The 1,811-nt window shown below is 63.3% G+C and overlaps 1 protein-coding gene across 6 annotated transcripts in view; it reads right to left on the minus strand.

Moving 5' to 3' along the window:
- PDLIM7 (PDZ and LIM domain 7 (enigma)) overlaps positions 1 to 1,811 on the minus strand; it is a 20,886-nt gene that overhangs the window by 10,862 nt on the left and 8,213 nt on the right. For 4 of the 6 annotated variants that reach the window (XM_008570889.1, XM_008570888.1, XM_008570887.1 and 1 more), the window contains 2 exons: positions 1,099 to 1,235; positions 937 to 973 (listed from right to left, as the gene is read on the minus strand). In XM_008570889.1, coding sequence (XP_008569111.1) covers positions 937 to 973; positions 1,099 to 1,235 — 174 coding nt within the window. Of the gene's footprint in view, positions 1 to 383; positions 746 to 936; positions 974 to 1,098; positions 1,236 to 1,495; positions 1,513 to 1,811 lie in introns of those variants that run through there. The other 2 variants (XM_008570890.1, XM_008570892.1) reach the window with 2 other exon arrangements.

The raw sequence follows: 1,811 nt of genomic DNA on the forward strand, positions 1-1,811 counted from the left end.
ATTCAAGTCCCTGCATGGCTGAGGCTCTTGGCATGGCACCACCCCCCAACCTGCTGGCCCCGTGGGAGATGCCTGGGTGCATGAAAGCTGCTGGACTCCAAGTCCCACCGGGGTAGGGATGGGAAGGGCAGCTTCTGCTACCCAGGTTCCAGCTGGGCTATTGTCTAGAGCTGGGAGGTGGAGCAGGGCTCCTGCTTCTGGGACAGCCCTTGGGGTTCCCCTCATCCCAGAAAGCTGGCCATCAGGCAGGGCAGGGCCCCCTTTGCCAGGTAACCCCCTCACACTGAGACCCAGACTGGCAGGGCCCACACAGTCTGAACCATCAAACACTCCACACCCAAAATTCAAACCAGGTCCACAAAGATAGAAGACAGAGGCAGAGAAAGCAGGGCTCAGATGTTTATTTCCATGCCCAAGGCAGCACAGACCTGGCAGACAGCAGTACCATAGGGCAAGGAGAGAAGGCAGTATCAGACGAAGCCAGGCCCTGTGCCAGGTAGGCTGCCAGTGCCAGGCCAGCAGGAGGCTCAGGCCAGAGCAGGAGAGGGTGAGTGAGGTAGGCAGAAGCTGGAGGCGCCAAGGGGGTGCCCTGGGCAGGAGGAACAGAAAGAGGGAGGCAGAGAAGGCAGCTGGCTGGAGAGGGCTGGGCTACGACTGCACGTTGAGCACATGGGCAGAGCGCTGGTGGTGCCAGTCCCGGAGGCGGGTGTAGCGTGGGCTCTGCAGCTCCAGGACATACTTTTCCCTGAGGGGCAGAGAGAGAAGGAGGAGGAAGTGGAAGGAAGGAGAGATGGAAGGGAAGCAGGGAGGCAGGATGGAAGGAAGGAAGGAAGGAGAATGGAGAGCCTCAGCTGGGGAGCACCAGGAGTAGACACAGGGGTGGTGGCTGGAATGGAAGAGGAGGCGGGAGAGACGGGCTGGTGCCCATCCTTTTACCTCGATTTCTTCAGGTGCTCCTCATCCGGGTCTTGCACTGAGAGGGCAGAGGCAGGCATTGACCAAGAGAAACAGAAGGTCACCCCAGCCCTGAGCCTTGGCAGAGGATCAGGCCTGGGATGGGGGCCAGGAGTGTCTGTCCTGCCCTGGGCTGGCACTTACTGAACTCGGTGCCCGTGAGGTGGGCGAGGATGCGGAATGAACGGGATTGGCCTGTCCCTGGCCGCGGCCGCCAGTCCTCGGTGTCCTCCATCAGCCGCTGCTTGCTGGCATCTGGGACCAGCAGTCGGAGCGGCTGTCTGTGGGGAGGGTGTGACTCAGAACCTCACTCTGGGGCGGGCAGTGGGGGCAGCCCCTCCCAAGATTTGGTACAGTGGGTTGTGGTGATGGGAGAGCGGGAAGGCAAGGCCAGGGGCCCTACTGGGAGGCTGGGTGGGTGGGTAAGTGAGGGGGCAGGAGGGCAGTCAGGGTGGAGAGGTGGGCAGCCAAGGTGGGGAGGGGCTGCCCCCCAGAGTGTCAAAGGAAGGAAGAGAGGGACAGGCAGAGGGGGCTCACTGACTTGTCAGGGGTCTGCACCTGTGAAGGAAATAGACAGACGGACAGATAAAGGGAGGAAGGGACAGACACAGGGGAGGAAGAAAGACGGGGAGCGGTCAGAGCAGCCAGGGCCAAGGCGGCACTGAGTATCTGGGGCTCAGCGGGCCCGACACCACACCCCAACCCCGGGCTGCAGGCAGGGACGCTGCCTCGTTCTGAGCCCCTGGGAGGGTGGTGCCTGGGCAGGAGCCACACCCTTGGGAGGGGCCCTGTGCCTGCGGCCCCCGCCCCGGCCGCCAGGGGTCGCTGCCGCACGGTTCCGCGGAGCTGGGACGCGG

The sequence above is a fragment of the Galeopterus variegatus genome, unplaced genomic scaffold (assembly GCF_000696425.1).
Source record: "Galeopterus variegatus unplaced genomic scaffold, G_variegatus-3.0.2 Scaffold641, whole genome shotgun sequence".
Classification (NCBI taxonomy): Eukaryota; Metazoa; Chordata; class Mammalia; order Dermoptera; family Cynocephalidae; genus Galeopterus; species Galeopterus variegatus.